At 37.1% G+C, this 23,196-nt stretch overlaps 1 protein-coding gene across 2 annotated transcripts in view; it reads right to left on the reverse strand.

Moving 5' to 3' along the window:
* Nucleotides 1-11,312: 11,312 nt before the first annotated feature.
* The window catches only part of LOC114146631 (receptor-type tyrosine-protein phosphatase N2-like), a 186,334-nt gene continuing 174,450 nt past the window's right edge, over nucleotides 11,313-23,196 (reverse strand). For both annotated transcript variants that reach the window (XM_028020895.1, XM_028020894.1), the window contains exons 21-23: nucleotides 21,433-21,497; nucleotides 14,334-14,407; nucleotides 11,313-12,716 (exon numbers count right to left, since the gene is read on the reverse strand). In XM_028020895.1, the coding sequence (XP_027876696.1) occupies nucleotides 12,645-12,716; nucleotides 14,334-14,407; nucleotides 21,433-21,497 (211 nt within the window). In that variant the 3' untranslated portion in view covers nucleotides 11,313-12,644. The remainder of the gene's footprint in view (nucleotides 12,717-14,333; nucleotides 14,408-21,432; nucleotides 21,498-23,196) is intronic.

Consider the following 23,196-nt stretch of genomic DNA (forward strand, 5'->3'; position numbering starts at 1 on the left):
CGAGTTAATATAAAATTCATCTAATATAGAAGACCACTCCGAACACTGTGCCCACCTTCCATACCTGCAGATTCTCATCTCGGCTTCAGTGAGAAATATGCTACAAAACTGAACTGCAATTCATAATTCAAAATGCTTTGTAATTAACTTTCTCCTCCCCGATCTTAATGTGAGACCAAATTAAAAAAGTAGTTATGCCAAGCAAGGAGATGAAGAGAGAAGCAGGGAAACATCGATTCAGAGGACGAGAAGGAGGAGATGAGAGAAAACAGAGCAGGAATGACGAGTCATGAATGTAGAGGTTGTGATTAGGTTTCACTAAATTAACTTAAGGTTAACTTTGACAGAGAGCAACACAGGCAAATGGTGCTAAGATTAAGTGTGTGAATTTGTACTGTTCATTTAGATTTTAAAGGCCTTGGAAGCTTCAACCTTTAGATTGCCTTAATGTGCCTCCTCACTTAATCTGTAGTTTATTTGGATTATGATTATGCCAAACTTTTGTTTCGCAGGTGTTTGCTGCGTTTCGCAAAAACGCAGCAAACACCCTGTGGAACACGTTTCCAGACAGCGTTTAATCATTTGCTTTATTAGTGCTCTGTATTAAACAGTGAATATGATATGGGAGTGTTAGTGATTGGTAAAACTGGCGTGCGCGTGCGGGGGTGTGTTGGTGTGTGTGGGCATGTGTGAAAGCTCCACCCTCTAAGTGTGGGCGTCCCAATCATCCCGTGTTGGAAGTGTGTGTGTTTCGGGACTTGCACTGATTGAGACCCCTGACAGCTTTTGACACCATGATTTCCTGTTTGTGTTTGTACTTTTTCTGTGTTGAGCCCAGCAGAGCCGTGTGAAGCAGCACACCCACTCTACTCTTGTTGAAGCAACGGGGTTTGTGATTGGGCGCCTCGAATTTGATTCACATTGCCCTTATTGGCCAGTACACAAAGAGGGGGCAGTTTGTTGCTGTTGCTAAGATCCTGTTGCTAGGTTCTGGCTGTTGCTAGGAGACTTGTGATGCATTATGGATGGATGGCTGCTTTCCTCATGGAGGAGCGATTCTGAGCCCCCATCGTTGTCCCTTTTTCACTCTGTCATTATTTTCCTCTTTCTGCGTTTCCATCTTTCTGTTTTCGTTTTTTCTCAAACACCACATTCAGATGATACTGATCTGCACATAGTTGCAGTTGCATGGCTCTAGGCAATGTTTTTAAAAACAGGAGCCGTTTCTGTATGTAGACTCATTCACAGAGGCTCCTCCTGTATATTTATATTCTCTGTAACAGGAAGTTCCTTCCTCTCCTCATTAAGGAGACAGCCCAGCATCTCAGTCAGTGTCTTCTCGTCTCACACTGGCCTGTCGTAAATTCCTCCTAAATTACAGATGTTTGGCACCAGACGTCTGCAGCCACTCCTGGATGCTTTGGCCAGCTTTGCATTGAGGGGAAAAAAGCAATGCATGACCCTGCTGCTGACTTGAAAGGCAACAAATTTTCCATCTCTCAGATGTCACAGGCACATGCTTGATTTGATGTGCCAACATCTGGTTTAAAACATGAAGATTCAGGGGTTTGGATTCACAGAACTATCAATCAATCAGTCAATCAAATTTTATTTGTATAGCACATTTCAGCAGCAAGGCATTTCAAAGTGCTTTACATCATATCAAACACAGCAACACAATGGAACATAGAATCAACAGTCAAAACACGACATTAAGTAAAGTTCCAGCAATAAATTTGTAATCGACTATGTTTCAAATACAATCCTAAACAGGTGGGTTTTTAGTGGAGTTTGCATCCATAAAAGATTTACCTGTTACACTCCTACTGTGTTATATGGAACAAAATACCTGTTGCTATTTTTATTCCCACTCACGCTCACAATCACACAGTTTAAAACGACGTAAACAGCATTTTAACTACTGCACAGAAAGGAGTTCTGTTATGTTAAAATATCTAAAAATATGAATTTAATTCAAATATTTTGTAACATGCAAGTAACAATGGATCATTATGATGAAATTTGAACCATCAATATTACATGGCAAAAGAAAAATCTCATTGAAAAATTCTTACCATCTGACATGGTAGTTAGTGGTGGTGTCTGAAAATGTGTTGAAATATGTTTGGCTGTACAGTGATGGTCAAACAAAACGGGACATGAGGGATGCCAGTGTGATGATGATGTCTTTTTTAATCTGGTCAACTTTTTATAATCCAGACCTTCATGAGTGTGAATTTATCTTAAAAGTTGAGCTGTTTGGTTACTTTGAGTTGTGTTTAATTTGGCTATCAAGGTAAAAAGACAAATTAAAAAAAATTACAATCTAATTCAAACACATGCCCTCACCACTGAATGAGTTTTATTTAACATACATTTAAAAAGAAAAGCAAAACCATGTGAAAAAAAATCTCATTTGGTTGTATCTGTCTTTATAAACTCTTACCATTAAATGTTGACTAGATCTGATTCCATCTGTTATGTGTAACTACTGCTAGAGTTACGGTCAAAACCTTCAAAATAGATTTTCTTCAGGCACCTGATCTCATACATTCATCATCATATGTAACGTTCAAGATATTCACGGTCTAAATCATTATACAGACAACATATATCTGTTTATATTTACCAATCATCTCCTCTGAAGACTGAATGACTCAATAAAGACGTATAAATTAATCTGGTTTCTAAGAAGAAGGACGTACATTTCCCCCCATTTAACCAGATGTAATGTTTTACTTCCTGTTCATGTTCTAATAATCTCCAGTGTCTTTTGCTGTGAACTGAGAGTTAACTACTTCTGCAACACTTTTCACTTTTAGCAGCTCCAACTCTGCATGATAACTGCTTTTTTCCCATGCGGTTCTGTAAAACCTTCAGATTTCTAATTTCTTTTTTGAGAACTTTGTGCCACTGATGTAAGAAATGAAACATTTATTCGGCTTGATAAAAAAGAAACTTTTTTCTTTAGATATAGGTATTGTAGATAAATCATCTGAACTGCTTTACATAAATTAGTTGACTTTTTGTTTTCATTTAAAATTTGCTGAAGTCATTAAAATAGTTTTTTGCTCGGGTTTATGATTTCATAATATGCTTTAGGTGTTAAAATATAATTGGTAGTCTCGATTGTTTTTCTGGTGAATCATCTGAAAAGACTCGGCAAATGACCAGAACTTTCTAAATGTGAAATGAACCTTGCACACTCATTGTGGTTAGTGCTGTCACAGTTGCTAGGTGACAAGACATACGCCAAAGTACAGGCCAGAATAAATCTGAAAGCTAGACTGTCTAATTTCATGGCCGCTCATTTCTAGTCTTTGCGACCGAAGAAGCACTCGGCCTGCTTAGCCGCGGCGTTTTGAATGATGCAACCCCTGAATTTGAACTTACTCTAAGAAAACTTGGTTTGCGTCGCATCGTATTTATACTATAGAAAGGAAAATGTTTGATTTCTGAGTGAAGGTTTAAAAATGCACAAGAAACTTGAGTCTGCCAGAATCAAATTGCTTCAGTCTTGAACATATTTTAGTTGCGTCAAATTAAGTAGATCTTGATTAGGACGTGTCCATTTCTATATACGTGGTGATGATTCAGAGTAAATTTACTGTCAACCAAGCTGTTTGTTTCTGATGGGGAAGAATCTCTTAGAAGTTAGTAAAACCCCTGTTACTTTCGCAGGTCTCAGCAAAACGTATCCAAAGGACCGCCGGTGTTTCCTTCTCTCTCCTTTCTACCCAGATGGCAGCATAGCTACTCAGCCTCAGCTCTTATCTTTGAAGACTGCTCAAGTCTGCACATCAGAAATACCTGCTGCTGCTGTCTTATTCCCACAGAAGGCAGGCAGTGTGCATGTCAGTAACACTGAGCCAGGGATGTCTCTGCATCAGTGCCACAGCAGGGGGGCCTGTCAGCTCATATGTGTGCACAGAATTAGTATTGTGCAATGTGTGTGTACAGCTGATCCGTGACAAGCCAACTGTGACGGGCTCTAATAGCTCTCCAACACATCCGTCTGAACACGCTGCTGCTCGTCGTGTGCGTGTTGCCTCTGTCCGTTTTATCTGTGACTCTGTTATCACCTTTAAGTCTTCTCCTCCACTGCCAACAGCACCGGAGCAAGACAGATTAAGAGGGAAGTTGGCCAAGTAATGGTATTGATGGGAAGTTGTGCTCCTGGTGCAACTCTGCTCAGATATTTGACAAACATGGAGCAGCCACATTACAGCAGATTAACATGGGTCAATGATCTGAGGAGGGTCAGTCATTGGGATACATTCTTGCATCTTTCAGGATTGGGGGTCTGTTTGGGTGGAATGGCCAGATGTGGAACAACCTTATTGCTGCAATAATTCTTCCAATAGTAGAAAAAAACCTAAACATTGAGAGACTTGAAAAGAGATCTTCAGGAATTAAAAAATGTGACAGACAAAGAGAGCTCAAGATAAAACTGTAAATGATCTTTACAGCTTCTGCTTGTGAATGACTCACCAGTTTGTAGAACCAGCATTAGCAGATGAACTCAGTCATTTTCTGACTGAACCCAACATGACTTCAGTTCTTTGAGGTCTGCAGACGTCTGTTTCTGCACAGCTGTCTTCAGGCTCAGCCTTGTTTGCTCTATATAAGTTGTCCCCTGAGTCCACGGTATAAACGTTCATTTCACTGCTTTGAATATGACTTGCACATTTATTTGCCATTAATATCTGTGAGAGACTCATTTTAGCTGGTGATGTGTTGCCTTGAACATGATCAAAAGTGGCTGTCCCTAATTTTTTTTATCAAACAAAAACAAATAGTCAGTTTTGCCAATTCTTAGTGATGATACTGACAATTCTTCTGGTCCTTTCTTCTTATGAGAATATTAGAGACCTTTGCATTGATAGTTCTTTTAAACCATGTAATGCAATAATCCAGTCTAACTTTTTCCAAATGAGAACTAGGTCAGGTAAAGATTACCTTCCAGCTAATGTCTCTGAACATGTTATTCATCTGTTCACTACTCGCAGGTGGGGACTTCTGCAACTCTGTACTTTGGTTTGGATCAGTTCTCCACTCATCATCTCTAAAAACCCTTATAACTGCCAACTTTAATAGTTGGAACAACAAACTTATACCCTAAGACGTGTCTTCTGAAACATCTGTGAATAGGGGAGGGTAAACTGGACCCCCTCTCAGTATAGGAGTCCACTATGCTGAGAAATTTTCTCAATAAAAGCAAAGTGATTTAAAGTTATTATCCCACCTTTGCCATCTTCAGCTGTTACAAGTTATCTGTGATGATATGCTGCTTCGGTTTCTCCAAATAAGTCCTTTGTTTCATGGCCAACCGTCTCTACTTTGGTCTCAGCTGTTTAAATTACATTATTCCAGAAAGTTCTGACTTTCCTTTAGGTTCAAGTTTGCAAGTGTAAGTTGTTCCACCATGTTATTAAAGAAAAGATTTTCTGTTGGCAGTCCTTCCAAAGAAGTCATACATTCTTCCTATTTCTCAAACTGTCCTGTTGTAAACTTTATTAAATACTGTAGAGTCTTCAGGACTTTGTCATTTCTGAGCATCATATGTCATGTTCCGATTTCTGGGTGAAGTTGATGGAAAACCTGGGAAGACGGGCAGCCATCTTTAATGTTTTTTATTTTTGAATAATTTTTCTTATTCTATTTTGATCAACTTGAAACAGTTTGTAAATTGCTCTTCAGCCCTCACCAGATGTTGCTTCTGTCTTCCTATTGGTTAAGACAATTCTACATTTTCCAGCTCAGCCCACTGCTACTACCTTTGCATTTATATAAGTTCTCACATTTAGTTATAACAGGAAGCATTGTTGCTACACAATGCTTCAGACTATTTATACACCTCTTTTCATTTTTAGTTTTTCATTAAGTAGATGGTAGGATAATGTGTTTATGTACTTTTATATGCTTGAGGTTGGATTAAAATAATTTCAGAACCTGTAAGAACCAGGTTTTTAATTGTCCTGATGTAGGAGGATGTCAATTGTTATTGATCATAAATAGATAGCATAAATAACGGCATTAAAAAGATTTTTTTGGTTTGGTTTGCAGTGCTAAATCTCAAAACTTATAAATTGTAACTCATTTAAAAAAATCTCTGTGTAAATTCAGTTCAAAATCTTTGTTTTTTCTTTTATTAATCTCAAGAGTAGAAAAAAATATCTTCTGTCACTTATGTTAAATGAAAAGACTCCATGATTGACACATTTGTATTTAATCACAGCTCAGTCCAAAGCTCCTACATGTCGGTTCAGTCCTGCTAAGCCCTCCCCTCCTTCCTCCACTGCAAGAAAGCAATTTTTGCTCACAAACGGTTCAATTCCCCACGAGGGCCTCTCTTAGCATGCTTACAAACATGAAAATGATGAGTGACGGCAGGCAATATTGGGGTCATCAAACGTGCAACACTGATTCAAATAATCAACTAAATGCCAGACGTGTCCTCGCAGTGGAAGAAGCTGGCAGAGAAGGTCGGACACAGAAGGGATGAGACCTCAGGCAGCCGTTGCTTATCCAATCAGATGAAGTAAAAACGTAGAGGGAAACACAGGGTTTTTGGAAAATAAGTGTTTTCTTCCTTTAATTGAACGATTAGCTTTTGTTTTCATTTAGATCTGTTTACAACCATTTACACAACACTTCAGTCTAACAGTTAAAATAAGTAACATCAACTTACCTTACAAATAATAACCGTAGTTAATGTTGGCAGTGCTGGTTTCCTAATCATTTCTAACACTTTGTGGTAAATCATGCAGGTTGGGGCATAATTTCAGAATAACTGGGAGGGTTTCGTGTTCTTTGATGGCTCTATATGAAAAGGCTGTCTGTGCAAAGTCTGAGCTTCTTTGATGTAACATGCAGTTGTTAGGCGATGCATGATCTAATTGTCTTAGACTAGAGCTGTAAAAAAAACTGCTCAGTGTTGTTTAGAATCTTGAAAGAGAGTAACCGATAAAATTATCAAAACTCAACATGTTATATTTACAAAGAATCTGACAATAATGATGCCTTACAGGGTTTTTTTTAAACCAGTTTGTAAAATTATTTTAATGGTTTTAGTCTTGGGGCTTTTGCATGAGACCAAAAAGAAATATAGTATAGTGATTAATGAGAAACGATCAGTGGATTTAAGTAAATTTGTGCAGCATCAAGAGGAGCATACTGTATGTTTCTGCTTTGGGATTTCTGATATTTTCTTTCTTTTTAGCTCCAACCCTGAAAATTTCACTGGACTTTCTACAGATCCAGGGAATAGTTCCCTACTTGAGCCGTAAAGTAACTTCTTTTCCTTATTATATGTGTAAGGTGATCATCTGCAGGGTGGATAACACCTTTGGCAGAATAATCATTTTAATGAGGGACCCTGACAAGCCAAGACCAGTTATATAAATCCACCTTTATAGTAAGAGTAAAAATAACTTTTTCATATAAATTGGAGGCAAACAGCCACATTCAGCTGCATATTTGATCTTCTCTAAATAAGTATGAGATTTGTATCCTCAGTTAACTGAGCCAAATCAAAGAGAGTTGTGTAAATAAAGCTGACACTTCGTGGTGCACTCCTCCAATTATATCTTTATTCATTTTGTGATGAGTTTGCCAACAGAAGGGTGAAAACAATCCCCTTAATTTATCACAAAGCCTTTTTCATCAGGTTATACACAGTAAGAGCCTCCTGAGCCTGAATATTTATGTTGAAATGGGATTTAGAGCTGAGGAAATGTTGCTCTGACCAAAAGAAATCAAATGAAACTCTATCTGGTAATTGATGATGAGCAGGTCTGATGCAACCCTTTGATGAACCTCCACTCTGCATCAATCTGTCTTTACAGAAAGTATTGATGTCACACCATTCATTCAAATTTATACAACTTAAACAACTGTGCAATATGAAGTTAAAGCAATATTAATATGTGAAACAAAACAAAATTCCCACAGTCAAAATGTATTAAGAACTAAAACATACTTGATTTAATTGGATATGAAAATAATTTCCATCAAAAATGTCTTATTTTAGTTTAGATTAATTTGTTTTTCAGATCCACTCTGTCGGGACGTGATGACATAATTATTATTATTATATGAGCTTATACTGTTTGTTGCTGTGGATTCTCAGTTCTGTTTGCTTGTTTCACTTTCTGCAGGTCTAGAGAAGAAAAGTACGAGTTACATCAGACCTAAAATCATTTGCAGTGGTGATGCGTTCAGGCAGGACTATAGTGCTGTAAAATGATAATGTCATTGTACAGAAAGACAAATGATCATCAAAGCAACAGAAAGTAAAAAGGCAGGTTGAAGGAGGAAGTGAAGGTAGAAGGGATAATACTTGGATTGACAAAAGATGGTGAATATGAAGCACAAGGGAGGAAAAAGGTCATGATGATTTAATGTTTGAGGATCTTTGCAAGGATCCAAGAAGAGATCTGTGAGGAATCCCAAATTTTGACACACTGTGATTAAGAACTTTTTTTTTTAATTGGAGAATTATAATATATTTTAGTTTGCTCTCTGAATCTGTTCAAAGCTTGAACTAAAATACAGAGAATGGACGCTTAAAAACTAATTCATATATTTTTTTTATGCAGGAATCCCTTTGCTCTCTGTGGGGATAAGATTCCCCTGGAAAACAATAATGTTCAATTTCATCTGTTTGTTTTACTGCGCAAATATAGTTATACTTCAAAAAAGCCTTCAGACACATTTCAGGTGCTTTCAAATTAATCTGAAGTAGGATGAAGTTTCATTAGTCTGTACCTAAATATTATTACTAGTACGACTTTCAGTTTAACCAACTTTTCTAATGTTGTTTTAATACAAAAGGAAACGGCTAAAAGCATATGGATGTGGATCTTTTTTGGAGTGTGTGTATATTTTGAAAACTAGAAAATTGTTCTGTGGTTCAAAATCCGTCTTTACATCAGAAGTTTTCTTCCCAGTTGTGAACCTGTAATGTTTTTATTTTAATCTAGAAACTGTTTGATATTGATCAAAAGTTCAACGTATGAAAAAGCTTTTCAGGCTCCATTAAACTCTACAGATTCGCACATGAGGAGAAATATTTCAGCTTCAGTTTTGGCTGATGCTTTTTACCCTCTACTTTATAAATAAATTACAGGAATTAAAGCAATTCTTCAGCGTCAAACAGGGTTTAAAGCTGAAGAATCCTCAAAGATAAAAAAAAACTTCTTTTTTAACTTTGAAGTAAAAAAACCTTTGAGGGTTTCATGAGATTTCTTAATGAAACTTCATCTAGGGTTTCACAAAAATGATATTTGTTTGTGAAATCTCATGCATAATGTTTACAAAACAGTAAAACCGCCTCCTGTGGTGCTTGGGATGAAATGAGCGAATCACAAGCTGCGGTGCAGTTTACTGCAGGATTCCACTTTGGCCCACACCTAAAGCTAATGACGCTGTGTGTGATTTAAAACACAGCTGTTTGTTCGCTCCTCCATAAAACAGATGGTTGGAACGCCCACCCGGATGGTGAAAATGACTGTGGATAATTGCCTTCCAAACAGTGTACAGTGGTGGCAGACGCACAAATCAGCATCACCACTGACTTTATTCACAAACTAAATGTTTCTGTTGTGTTAAAGCAACATTTCAACCAGCTGAAGGAAAAAAAACCAAACAACTTCACACGAAAGATCAGTTCAGCTTTAACTTCAACACAATCTCTACAGTGTTTCATTTCACATTCTGAGATATCCAGGTGTTTTTTTTATTATTATTTTACAGTAGAAAACTATAATTCAAAGTATTTACCACATTTTATTAGGAAAGTTGAGTTTATCCACTTATGAGTCCATATTGATGCTGAGTTGCATCATGTTGGTTCAGCAGCAGCTCATTATGGAAACACAGAGTTTTTCATCAGACACAGGAAACATCAAGACTTTAGTGTTCAAACTAATATAATTTTCATGTTTATACAATATTTTATTATGTTATTACAATACACATATTTATTACATTATAACCAATATTTTATATATATACTGTGTATATATATATATATACTGTGTGTGTGTATATATATATATATATATATACTGTGTGTGTGTATATATATATATATATATATACTGTGTGTATAGATATATATATATATACATACTGTGTGTGTATATATATATATATATATACAGTACAGACCAAAGGTTTGGACACACCTTCTCATTGAATTCAATGAGAAGGTGTGTCCAAACTTTTGGTCGGTACTGTATATATACTGTATATATATACAGTATATACTGTATATATATATATATAGCGATCGAGGCGGCAGCGTTTCTCAGTGATCGGCCAGCAGGATGAGGGAAGATCTGTGGACTCAAACTAGACGACCTGAGCTGCAGGCGGGCAGGTTGCGTCGACGGAGTATCATCAGACATTTTCAGATAAACCTGAATCCAAACAGGGTTGAGCAAAGACTAAATTAGGACAAATTAACTAAAGCTGGAGAAAAAGTCCATCTCCTACGACAAACTGAAGCCTTTTGAATATGCATAGATGTAACAGTTGATGGCATTTCTGAAAAATCAGACGCTTTATGTTTAGCATTGTTCTAAGTTGATGAGACATTGTTTTTGATTTTTGCCCAATAAATGATTGTGCTCATACAATATCTTGTTAGAGCATAAAATGTTTTATGTAATATAGTTAAAACAAGAAAAGTATTGTTAAGGTAAAGTTATAATGCTCTTTTGCCTGGGTGTCTGCCCTGCTGTAACCATGGTTACCTCAGGTACAGATTTGACTGATTCCTGTTATGTTTATGGTATTTTAGGTTGCTTTGAAAACAGGATGATAATTAAACAGGCATGCAATAAATGCGAGTCAAATATTCTTAGAAAGAAAATAATTTGATGTTAGATTTTTTTTTTCTTGTCCCAATATGGAGTTTACTGCTACTAATAGCTCTGCTACTTATCCTTCATTTCATCCACAGACTTGAGATTGTAGTTGGTTAAGCAGAACAATTAGAATCCACAGCAATAGAAGTTATTAGGTCTAAATCTGAGAAAATTTCCACAAATATCAGAATTAGGTCCTTTGCTGAAAGATGAATGATTACAAAGAGGTAAATAAAGGGTGGAGAGTCTTTTTACTTTGCTGATTATTATAGTTATGGCTACTTTTTTACAGATATACCTGCAGTAGTTAAGCCAGAGCCTGAGGGGAATAATGTGACAGTCAGTGAAATGAAGTTATGTTTTCTTTGCATTTTCCATGCACAAAGTTACGTTTACTTTGTGCATGGAAAATAAAAAATAAAAACACAGACCATCTCATGGTTTCTTGTGCTTTTTTAATTTACAGCATCAGCAAACAATTTTAGGATGCATTTAAGGGAAAACAGATTTTGCTACTCATATTTACAAATCATCCATTTATGCTACATATAAGATCTGTTGAGAAGCAAAACTAAACCATTTTATAATCAATTTATTTATTTAAAACCCACTATCCTACCCTTACACCAGTCATTTCTGCTTCAGCTGCAGTACCTTGATATTTGATGTAATCACAAGAACAAAAATACAATTATGTTTTTTTCAGTCATATTGAGCACAAATAACCCATAATCAATTGAAATAAGGGCAATTTAAATGTAGGTTTAGCAACCTAAGTGGCTTTTTACAGTCTTCCTACAATATTTTTTCTTAAGGCAGACATGACTGTAACTTCACTGACGAGCCACAATATTGGTTGTCCACAAGAGATCAGTTCAGGTTGAAGAAACATAATATTGCTCACACTAAAAATACCACAACAAAATAATCATATCTTAACATTAGAATCGTGTTCAGTTTTCTAAAATATAATCCCAGTGAAATGAAACAAGCTTTAATTGGAGGTTAAATCAGTTGTACCCAAAGTACCACACTGAGCAACACCGAATTACTCTCTAAGATACAGCATGAAAACATGAGCGAAGCCTGACAATTATTTATGCAAAGACATCAGTTCAGTCTAACATTCAGGTTTGGCAAATAAAGAGCTAATTTACTAAATTAAAGTACAAAACCATTTGACAGAAATCAGTTATTCTGACCATAACCAGCACATGCTTTATTTGTACAGCACTGTGTAAGACACTTTACAATCAAGAAATAAATCTTAATTTTATAAACAACAAAGCTAAATTTTTTTTTGATTATGTTGCCAAACCTTGTTACACCCAACTGATGCCCATGAGGTTCCTCATGATCAAACACAAAACTAATATAGATAATCTGAGACATCAGCCAATCAAAATGTGATAATTTGCTGCGTCACTTTGGAAAATAAGCTTTAGGATAACAGAAGGAGAGTCAGCTATGTACAGGATGGATACAGAGCCTTCCAGCCACAATGTCAAAAAGAGAATATTTAAATGGAGAGGAATACAGAAAGTAAGCTAGTAAGAAAATATGGAAAAATGTGGCAAAACAGAAAAAAAGACAATGACATGGACAAAGAGAGGAACTCTAATGAGATGAAGATGGGAAAACTGACAAGGTTAACAGACAGCTGGGAAATTAAAACACCAAAATAACAAGACAGGAAATAATTGGACAAAGACGAAGGGAAATGAAGAGAAGTAACAACAGGAACAATTCTTCAGCAGGAAGCGTCTTTTTCTACTGAGGAAGAGCCTTCAGGATCACGTTCACCTCTTCAGCCACGGTCGTCAACGCAAATTCAAACTGATCCTGCAGGAGAAACAGGAGAGGAAGTGAAAAATAGCGACACTCCAGGCGACATGGAGCTCAAGACGTCTGGCAAGCAGGATTTCCTGGAGGAATTATCGATCCCAGCTCGACAACGCAACATTTTCTGATTCCTGACCTAGTTACCGTATTGTTCCTTTAGCAAAGACGATGAGGATTTTTATTTTTTTGGAAGTACTCCATTGTAGTGACTGTAGCCTCTGGAGCTTCATGTCTGAAAGCCTTCTCGGTCATAATTGGACCTGAGGCTGTGAGAGCTGAAGCCGGGACTCCGGACCGCGGGGGGAATGGTGGAAAGGCGACGACACACTTCGTTCAGGCCGCAGGCTTTAATACGGCCACGATCAATACAGCAGATGTTCTACACACATTCTTGCCTTTCTTTTTAATTATGTTCTCATATCAGCCAGTAATTGTTTTCACAGCAGCCTGGAGTCACTCCGTGCACAACGTGGTGAGGAATGAGTTCATTCTAGGAGAAATTTCCAACACAGAGCAGGCGGGTCATTCGCAGGTTTTTCACAAACTACTGAGCGTTTATTTCCCAGGTAGCTGATTTTGGTTTTAAGAAACCCTTTCAACATAATGTTCAAAGCTTTATTAATGCTTAAAAGCAGGTATTTTTGCTCAGTATGAGGGAAAGTCTGACTTGAAGAAACTGGCTGGTTTCCTTAAATAGATGCTTTCCTTTATAGCAGCTGGTGTAATAAACAGATTGTGGCAGTTTTGTTTTATCAGTAGTTTTAATTTTAACGGACTGAATTGAATCTCTGTGACTATAACTGATTGTGTAAAAAATGTGACCTTTTCGTCTTGAGAAAACTGGTGAATTGGTGAAATGAAATTAAATGAAAATGAAATGAAACAAATGAAATTAAGTAAACCAAATTGCATAAATTCCTGTTAAAATGCCAGGATTTTTAGCAAGAAAAATGAGATCATGATAAATTTAGAAAGATTTTCCATTTTTGTTTGTGATTTTGTTGTTTGTCCAAACAACTGAAAAACTCTCCGGCTGGAAACTGGCAAGAAAAATATAAACTGTGGGTCAAAAATCCAAGGTTTCAAGTACTTTTCAAGTCAATAGGCTAGAAACACAATATCTGCAAACATCAGTGTGATCAACTTGTTGAACTTTTTCATCAATATTTCCTCTAAAGTTTGTCAGGAAGATGGTAAGTCATAAATATGATGCTATGTCAGATTTACCAGGCTGGCCAAAGACTAACTGTCTTTCATCCAACCAATGTCTTCAATGCATAAACCTACTCATTAAAAAGAACGTCAAACCAAACTGTGCATTTATGTTGCATGTTTATTCAGGGTAATTTTATTGTGAAATGGTGTTCAATGTATTTGAGTTAGAGGATTTATTTTTTCTTTGAGTGAAACTGTTTTTTTCTCATTCATGGATCCTCCATCATGCACTTTGAGCTTCATTATGTAAACCAAAGCTAAACCAGTGCACTTCAAGAACTTGTTGGATTTTGAGTCAATTATTTAAACCTATTAATTCATGTGTGCGATGACATTTCTTTAGTAGTTAAGCTAGACAGAGAGTTTGGAGAAGAGCAGACATCCTGGTCTCAGGTGTGTTACCTTGGTCTGGACCATTCCTGGCCTCTGGTCCCGCAGGTGCTCCAGAGTGGCTGCAATATCAATCTCCTTGGCACCTGTCAGACACACAAACAAAAACAGACACATGAAAAATGATGCTGCATTGAGCTGAACGCGCAGGGAAGACGATCGGGCTAAGATCTGTCAAAAAATACGACGTTTACAACAAATTTTTTTCTTAAAGCAAAAAGAAGATGCATTCAAGCTTTTCGCTCAAACCCCCCTTGAGATGTTTTGTATGGATGGAAAAAAATCTGACAAAAGAAGCCGTCAGCAGCCATCCTTGAGGTGCATCATAGTCTGATGATGAGCTGACACAACAGAGCCTTGTCACTCCTTAGTGTCAACGCTCACAGGCCTGTTACAAGAAATAGTCCCGTCTTTAGGGTGTACAAAAAGTTTTTAGTCTTCATTGCTTTACAGTCAAAGTTATTATTGCTAAATTAAATGATACCTGCTGGGTAATTTTCCAGAGGGAAATTTATCTGGTGGTATCACAGTTCAGATCAAATTATATTTTATTGCTTTTGTAAACCCACTTGCTAAAGTAAAAACTTGGGTCTTTTATTTGCTTTGGAGTTTATTAGTTTAATCTGAGGAAAACATTTTTACAGTTTAGTTCGTCTGAGAAGTGAGAAAGAACCAGAATAATCTGAAGCACAGAAATGTTTCCTAGTAGCTACTTTTTGTGATGAGTTCTACCAGAAACATGAGTCATTCTGCCAAGAAATGTCGATTATTATGGTGCTGTGGTTTATAAAAAAAGTAGCAGGAACAATAGAATTTATTTTGCTTCTTTCAATGATAACTTTAAAATGTTAGTCTTCAAAATTGTTCTATTTTATTGATTTTGTCTAAATTAATTCAATGTACTTTTACCATTTCTAAAGGTTTTGTTTCTTCCCATTTATTTGAACTTTTGCAAAGAACTTTGTGTTGCTCTTATTTTTATGAGAATCGCCTCTAACATCAAGTTACATAACTGAATAAAAGAAGCACATTTCCGGTGGTTGTATTTTTTTTTTCTTTTGCTTGCGGTTTAGAATTTATTTATGTTTCCTCCCCTCCAGGGGGTCTTTTGTGGGCTCTAGTGTCCCTTATATGAAAGCAGGCTGACAGGAAAGAGGAAAGGACAGGAGGAAAGACATGCGGCAAATGTCACCGGGTCCGGGAATCGAACCCGTGACGGCCACGTCGAGGACTCAAGGCCTCCAAACGTGGGTCGCGCTAACCACTACGCCACCACAGCACGCCCCACAGTTTAGAAAATTAATGGAACCATTGTTACGGTCAGTGACCTCTAGGGGGCTCTCCTCATGAGATTGCTCTTTCACTTGTTCACATTTGTTTTTTTGCCACTGCTGAGAAGCTTAGAACTTTCCTGTTTGTTCGTTTCTGTCCTATAATTGGTTGGTTTTCCGTAATTGTAAGGTAAAAACATGTTTTGTATTGACACCATCCATTAAGTAGTTAATAGTTTGTTGCCAGATAGCATCTTTGCTGATTAGAGGGTTGTAACTACCATTAAAGTAGCCGTACCTCTAATTCCGGGCGTTATTCTCTCACCATTTTTACACCTCACTCTCCCAGTTTAGGATAATCTGCAGGAATACTCAGGTGACTGCAGTCAGTGAGTCAGAAAAGCTGAGCACAGAAAACTGTTTGACCACCTTGAGTTTTACTGTGAACAAAACAAAGGAGATGATTGCAGATTTCAGAACAAACAGAAATAAATCAAACACTTTGTCATGGGAAAAGAAGCGGAAGAGTAAAAATATCTCTTTTCACCGTGGCATAATACCGGACCACAGACGCAACAGAGCAGATGGTACGTCTTCAGAAACTCTATGTGGAACAGTGTTTGCAGAAAGATGCTGCACAGCTTCTATTAGTCTGTGGTGGAGAGTGATGATGATGATCATCGTCAGTTAGCAGCATCAGAATGATCCATTAAATTAAAACAGAAAAAAGAAATCTGGAAAACTTTGCTCTTCTTGAAACTAGAATAAAAGAAAAGTGTCTTTTGTTAGAAGCTTCTTCCTGGTGCTGTAATATTGACTGCAACAGGAGATCCTTCCTGTGCAAAGTCCTCACTGTTTACAACAACTCTTTGGGATTAATAAAGTATCTTTTTAAAACCTTATTTTTTTATGGGACATGATTAAAATATTGATGAGGGCAAAGAAATTAGACAAAGGAGTTCTCATAAAAGTTTTTTTAAGCAGATGTTACAATAAAGGTAGAGGACTCAATGAAACAAGAAATAGCTGAACTGAAAAGACGATGTGGGAGCAACAATTAAATTCACAAAGAACATGAGCAGTGAAGAATATTCAATTTGTTTTCTGACTCTTTTTTCTCAGCATCTTTTATCCAACCTCAGATACAAAGAAACACAAGAATTACTTATTTTTTTGAGACACATAATAACGCTTCTTTTTCTCGCCTGCCTGAGGAGGAAAATGAATGGTGGGAGTGCAGTTCATTCAGAGTTTTCTCTTTCTGTTTCACAGGTTTTGTGCTGCAGTCTTTTTTCTTCTTCTTTTCAACACAATGGACTCCTGTCCAGCCAGAAAAGTGGAAACACACAGCTCACAGGTTTGGCTTTTCTCTTTCACTTGGAGGGAAAGAATTTAAACGAAAAACTTTCTGATAAGCCTCAAAACGGATCGCATCTCAGGAAAATAAAAGAAAAAAACAAAACAAAAAGCTCTCCTTTTGTACAGCTCCTTTGTCGGAGTTGAGGTTTGAAAAAGGAACCAAGGAGGGGGTTAGTTTAAAACCTGAGCGGCTTTTTTGAGCTTCTGTAAGACTCCAGATTTTAGGTGGAGGTCAAGGAGTTGGACAAGAAAAGAGGGAAAAAGTGATTTTATAAGTAGTGATGTAGAATTTAGGAAATAAAATAAAGCTGGGGTGCTTGAGGAAGCCAAAAGAAAGCTGAAGCTGAGAGCCAGGCAAACTGTTAATCAGCTAAAATAAAATAAAAAACCCGTAACATTTCAAAGGGAATTGAAAGAGAGTTAAAAACCTCCAACCACTTCATGGGCTTTGTAAGTCTTAAGAAGAAGAGAAATGTGGCCGGTGGTGGCGGAGGGGGGTGTAGGGGTTAACAGAGAGGGGCAAGGAATGGAGCGAGCCTTTCAGAACCAGAGCAATACCTTCTCATCTCTGATACCTCACCGTAATTCCCCAGAAAATTTGTAATTCCCTCTGAGCAGCTGGAGCAATCAGGAGAAAGCAAAGGGCTGTGGGAGCTGGGAGGAGGGGAAAGGAGGATTGTTTTTTAGTTGTTTAAACAGGAAGAAGAGAGGTGAGGGTAAAACGCATGCAAACAAAAAGGTTCAGAAAGATAAGAGTGAACACAGAGAAGCTTTTTAAAAAGCATTTTCAGAAATGTGCATAAATATAAATCAAATTTACACCAATTATTATTTATTTGTTTTTGATGTTGAAACATCTGATGTTTACACAATATACAAGTCTGGATGTTAACATCTAGCAAAACAATTTTAAGTAACCTATTTCAGAAACTGACCCAGAACAAACAATTTCAAAAACACCCACAGGTTTTAACTGACACTATATATATATATATATATATATATATATATATATGCTGCTTTTATGGGATGCAATGCTTATGCTAATAATGCATTATGTTAGTGCTTGTTATCTTATTGGGATATGCTGATCCAAAATATAATTATTCTAAAGAACCCATTTTTAAGTTGCAGCTGTGACCTTGACGCTGCTCTGCATGCTTTGTTCTCATTAAACCACAATTAGATTAAAACTTTCACTTGTCTTTTCTCTCTGTAAAGCAGGGACTGAAAGAAAAGCATGAATTATGTAAAGCTGCACTGCAGCATCAAATCCCAATGTTTAAAATGCTCCAAATGTTTTTTACTTTCCATCATGCTGTTGATTTATTCACTAATAAATCAAATTCGATCCAGTTTGCTTTGGCAGATTACAACAGTGCTACATGCAGGTTCTTTGGAATCCACCAGAGGGCGCTGCCTTTCTGACCACACCCATATTTTCAGTCTTCCTGAAGATTAATCCGTTTTCAGTTTGAATTTGTTGGCGTTAGGACCAGACTTTCCAACAGTATGGTTACGTAAAGTAAAACTGACTGCCCTCCAACACATTTGGTACAGATATGTCAATTTGAAAATCCTTAAATTCACATTTAATGCAAGCAATCTCCCCAGATCATCCTGTTTAGGATCATCATAAAGAGCCAATGACGAGTCATTTCTAGTTTTCCAGAATCTACCATGTTTGTATTTAAAATGTTCTAAAACCTGATTGTAAATTTCTACAAGACCTGGATTTTGATTGAACTGCTCACATCGTCAGAAATATGATTAAATCAAATCGATGTGGATCAGACTTATTCAAAAAGTAAAACAAGCAAAAATAAAAACTACATTTTGAAAACTTGAAGTTTGTCTGAACAAACAGGGTCACAAAGCAGCACACACAAATAAGAGGAAGGAAAGTGTGGCAGGGTTTTCAAAATAAAATATAAAAAAGTGTAAAATGCATGTTTATTAGCCCCTTTTACTCTGACACCTTTCTATAAAATCAAGTGCAACATATTGGCTCTAGAGTCACATCTCCCAATAAATAGAGTTCACTTGTTTGTAATTTAATGTCAGTATTAAGAATCAATCAAATTTTATTTGACGATGTAAGTGCTTTACATAATAAAAACACAAAAAACCAATTGAAACATTAAGTTTTCCTGAGAACATAACAGACAGATCAAAAAGAAAGTAGTGGCGAATTCTTAAAGCGACATTTGGTCATAAAACATCTCCATGTTCAATCCATCTAAAATAAAGAGTTTGGCACAACAACAAACCAGCCAATTCATAGGTGCCCAGCTAACCTGAGGCAAGACAAAGAGTTTGTTAATCAGAATGTAACTGGAGGAGCTGCAGCGGGCCACAGCTCAGGTGGACAATTTTAACCTCTGAATATGCTAAACCGGTACAGATATGAAGTGTCTTATAATGGTTTATCACATGAAATCGTATGGAAATCCACTGCAGTTTGTGGCTGTGATGTGGCACATGCAGAAGTTTAGGGTTATTAATAAATTCTGGAGGCATATTTGAAAAGACTGGAACCGAAAGCAACAACGTAAGTACAAAAATGCTTTTATAACTGATATGTTCCTGCTGTCTGCAGTTTGAGTTTTGTCTTTCCAGACAGACAGAAATGTGTCCTTGACCGCCCCCCGCCCCGGTGTCCATCCCGTCCCTCCCAGCTCGGCCCCTCGGTCCCCGGCCCCTGGGTGCTGAAGAGTGTGATCACAGTGTGACAGCCTGGGAACCGACTGCTGACCCTTTGATGTGGAATTAAAGACACAGGAGCTCGTTCTGCCACAGTGGCAGCACCACCATGGGACACAAAGGAACACAAAGATAATGCAGCAGCATTGTGAAATCACTGCAGTACCGACTAAATGGCTCAGATCTGCACATGATGAACAATCTACAAGTGAAAGCTAATTCTTCTTAATTTGTTCCTTGCATTAAGAAGACTCAGTCCTGTTTCTAAACCTTGAATCCTTGCCATGACAATATGCTGCACAAAGTAACCTTTTGGTATCATTTGTAAACAAGCAACTTATCATTTTTTCTGAATCTGAGGCCAGGAGAAACATTTCTGCAGTGATTTGTGCTCTGGCTAAACAAAAAGGCCAGATCTTAAAGAGCTAATCGTTTTGATCCTGGTAGTTTTTAGTTTTTCATTGGTTTTTCATTTCGATAAAATCCACTGTACCTCAGAAAGAAAGTCCTGACTTTTTTTTAGTTGTCAGCATGTAACCTCATTTGGTAAGATATTATTTTGGACCCAGAATGTGAAGATGAGTGCTGAGAGTTCTTGAGATTTTCTGTTGTGTTGATTGAATCAAAGACTTTTCATCAGACAACAGTTTCAATAAATAAATGAAGAAGTCTTCAGCCCTTTTATCTTGTTAAGTAGCATACTTAACAAAAAACAACAACAAATTGACAGAGAGGCAGACCAGATAAAAGTCATTTTTGTGTGCTTACATATTCCCGATGCTAAGATTAGCACCTACTTTAAAATCTGATGCTAAACTCAACAGCTTTTTTTGTATTAAATCTGGATTGCATAATATAATCTCTAGTCCAAAAACTAAAAGTCTAATGTGCAATCAAAATGTGCAACTAGAGTTAACAAGATATTAGATCAAGTACTCCAACATTAAGCACTGTTAGAATGGATGCAAATAAAAGGAAACAACAACTAACTGCATCACTGGCCTGCAGAGATACACAGAGTTTGTCACATGCTTCATTAGAAAATGCATAGATCATATGACTGTTACCAAAACCATCAAGAAACGTGGAAAATTGAAAACCATGGCTGACTGGTGAGGTCTTTTCACTGCTGCAGGCGCTTAATGCTGCTTTTAAATCTTAGGGACGTTGCTGCATATAGATCGGTAAAGCAAAATCTGTCCTGAAGGCAAACAGGCTGTATGGGCCGAAGCTCAACAACTTCTAAGGATGATTAAAAACTCTCAGTGCTTGTGTTAAGGATCCCGCTGCAGGTGTAAGAGGCAGCAGTAGGTCAGGGTGAAAGGTCATGTGTACCGCACTCTCTGTTTACCACCATGACCACATCACAACCTCAACACCAACAAATCCACCAGGTTTGTAGATGGGATTGTCCAGCAATAGAACATGCATTTTCTTAGGTTTAAATCATTTAAAAATGTTTACTGATCATCAAAAATATTCTCTTAAGAAAAGCATCAACAGACGGCATCAATCAGCATCTTTCTCATAAAAATCAATACATTTAATCACCAATGCAAAAGCAGTTTGTTTTCTGTTGCTCAAAGGGTAACAGGCAACACAACTGAGTGTTTTCATAAAATGTGACATTATGTTTGCCTGCTAATTACTGTAATTATGTAATTAAATATCATTACTGGAAATGAAATTGCCTGATTTAGTCCGTAGAAGATAGACATGCTGCTATGGTAACGCCTCTCCATGGCAGCAGGAAGGAAGGACATGGAGGCGACGCTCACCTTTAGCCATCCTGTTGAGGACCATGTCGATCAGGATGTAGGTCCCGGTTCTTCCTGCACCGTCACTGTAGGGGCGGAGCAGCAAAGGATGGACAGAAACAGGCATTAGTTACATCAGTGGATCATTTTGGTTTGGAAAATTCATCAAAACATCCTCAGATTATATTAAATCACAGACAAAAAACTAAATGTTATTGAATGAACAGCTACATTTAAAGCAGCCAATAAAATCAAATAAACATTTTAAATAAAAACAAACTACTACCACTTCACAGTGTACTGCTGCAGCAGAATGAAGTGAGTTACTTGTGCCATGAGGTCACCGCCTTGTTTTATTTTTCTTTCCTAAATTTAAGGATAAAAAACCACCTGGAAATCAGATTCTTATTCTTCATAAGTTGGTTTAATAACTAACCACATAATGAAGAAGTAAATCAAGTTTAACTTATGCATGCTAGAATAATAAATATATAGGACGGCAATGCTTTAGCATTATTTAGCTAAGGAAGTGTATCATGTAATGCATTACAGATATACTTGATGGGTTGTAGAATTAATTATTAAAAACCTGAAGATGATTAAGTTACTTATTTAATTCAGTGTCAGCACAAAACAATGCTAAACTACTGGTTAGTTTTTATGTTAGTGCAATGTCAACAGTTAGTAGTAGAGTTCTGTAGGTCCATTTGACCCGTCATCACCTAGTATCCACATTTAGTTTCTAAAATGCTACCAAGCACACCAAAGAAATAATCCATCCATTTTCTGTACACCCTTGTCCCCAGTGGGGGCGGGAGGGCTGCTGGTCCACAGAAATAATTACGTCTCAAATTCATTGTGAAAAGTTACTCTAATAAAAAATAGCAAGTTAGAAATCTTAAGTAGGATTCAGTTATTCAACATATAGGGATGTTTTCCAGGAGTATCACTGTTTCGTATTGCTCTATTCTGGTTTGATGTCATCCGACTACAGTCTTAAGCAGACGAATGAGGTCTTTTTTTATGACTTTACTATTTTTACTGCAAGTGGATAAATAGCTGCAGATGTGTAGATTTATGTTGTAAAGAGCTTAAAGTCTTTGGGGGAAAGCTGAAATATGAAGAGTATTTCACTTAAACACGAGGCATAAATACATTTTCCTCTGCTCCACATAAGTAACAGACTGGAAACAGAGAGGGAAGATTTATTAGACAAAGTAATGTATATGGAAAGAATATTTTGTACTATGGATTTATTTCAAGCATGGGAAAGTGATAAATGTATCCTAAAAGTTTGTTTCATGAGATGTTACATCTGTTGTGTATGGTGTGTGTGTGTAGACTTGTTAATGCAAATTATTTAGTACCTTTTCCTATAAATTCAATAAACCTTCTGAAGTGCAATATGTCGTATACAGACTAAAGCTCAGTTCTGATGAACCGGATCCCCATTTTTAGGTTTGAAGTCAAAGTTTGGGGCGTGCTGTGGTGGCGCAGGGGGTTAGCATGCCCCACGTTTGGAGGCCTTAGTCCTCGACGCGGACGATGCGGGTTTGACTCCCGGTCCCGGCGACCTTTGCCGCATGTCCTAAAGTTTGAGTTACAAATATACCAGGAATGAACGGGCATTGGATCAGTGTTAGGTGAAAACTTGGAGTTTCTAAAAATGAGTGGAAGTTGATACAAAGTTCTAATATTAATAGAAGTACAAACTTTATGACTTTGCCCTCAGAATCAGAATATTCCATTTTCACCGGTAAGTTTGCATTAATTGAAAGATAACAT

This window comes from Xiphophorus couchianus, chromosome 6 (genome assembly GCF_001444195.1).
Source record: "Xiphophorus couchianus chromosome 6, X_couchianus-1.0, whole genome shotgun sequence".
NCBI lineage: Eukaryota > Metazoa > Chordata > Actinopteri > Cyprinodontiformes > Poeciliidae > Xiphophorus > Xiphophorus couchianus.